The 863-nt window shown below is 64.7% G+C and overlaps 2 protein-coding genes across 2 annotated transcripts; one reads left to right on the forward strand and one right to left on the reverse strand.

The window, feature by feature from the left end:
* Positions 1-91: 91 nt before the first annotated feature.
* Positions 92-304, forward strand: NGA_2066720 (uncharacterized protein; the record flags this gene model as incomplete). Its single annotated transcript, XM_005854267.1, has 1 exon — positions 92-304. A coding segment is annotated over one exon (213 nt), but the record flags the coding sequence as incomplete, so codon positions are not given.
* NGA_2001320 (uncharacterized protein) lies at positions 300-428 on the reverse strand (the record flags this gene model as incomplete). The annotated part of the gene is made up of 1 exon (XM_005854266.1): positions 300-428. A coding segment is annotated over exon 1 (128 nt), but the record flags the coding sequence as incomplete, so codon positions are not given.
* Between the last annotated feature and the right edge of the window lie 435 nt (positions 429-863).

Genomic DNA, 863 nt, shown 5'->3' on the forward strand with positions numbered 1-863 from the left:
CTCTGTCCTTCGGCTGGCACTCTCCCACGCACACTCACGTCACCTCTCCCCCCATCTTCTTTTCCCCTCCCTTCCTCCATCCCTCCCAAAGGGTTTGGGGAAGACCATCCAGACCATCTCCCTCCTCGCCTACCTGGCCGCGCACCGCGGGATCTGGGGCCCGCATCTGGTGGTCGTGCCCACCTCCTGCCTCGTGAACTGGGAGACCGAGTTCAAGCGTTTCTGCCCCGCCCTCAAGATCCTCCCCTACTACGGCTCCGCCCCCGCCCGCAAGCAGCTCCGCCAGGGCTGGACTAAGCCCGGGGCCTTCCACGTGGTCATCACCTCCTACCAGCTGGTGGTGCAGGATGCGGCCGCCTTCAAGCGGAAGCGCTGGTTCTTCCTGATCCTGGATGAGGCACACAACATCAAGAACTTCAAGTCTCAGCGCTGGCAGACCCTCCTCACCTTCAACAGCCACCGGCGCCTCCTCCTCACGGGCACGCCCCTCCAGAACGACCTGATGGAGCTCTGGTCCCTCATGCACTTCCTCATGCCGCACCTCTTCCGCTCCCGCAAGGAGTTCTCCTACTGGTTCTCCAACCCCCTCAACTCCATGGTCCAGGGGGCGCGCGCCCTCTCGGACGGCCTCATCCGCCGCCTGCACACGATCATGCGTCCTTTCCTCCTCCGCCGCCTCAAGAAGGACGTGGAGAAGCAGCTGCCCGGGAAGTTCGAGCACGTGGTCCTCTGCCCCCTCTCCCGGCGCCAGGCCCACCTCTACGAGGAGTTTATGGCCCGCTCCTCCACGCGCGCGGCCCTGGCCGGCGGGAACTTCATGGGCATGATGAACGTGCTCATGCAGCTCCGGAAGGTCTGCAACC

Source organism: Nannochloropsis gaditana (assembly GCF_000240725.1).
Source record: "Nannochloropsis gaditana CCMP526 unplaced genomic scaffold scaffold563, whole genome shotgun sequence".
Taxonomy (NCBI): Eukaryota; class Eustigmatophyceae; order Eustigmatales; family Monodopsidaceae; genus Microchloropsis; species Microchloropsis gaditana.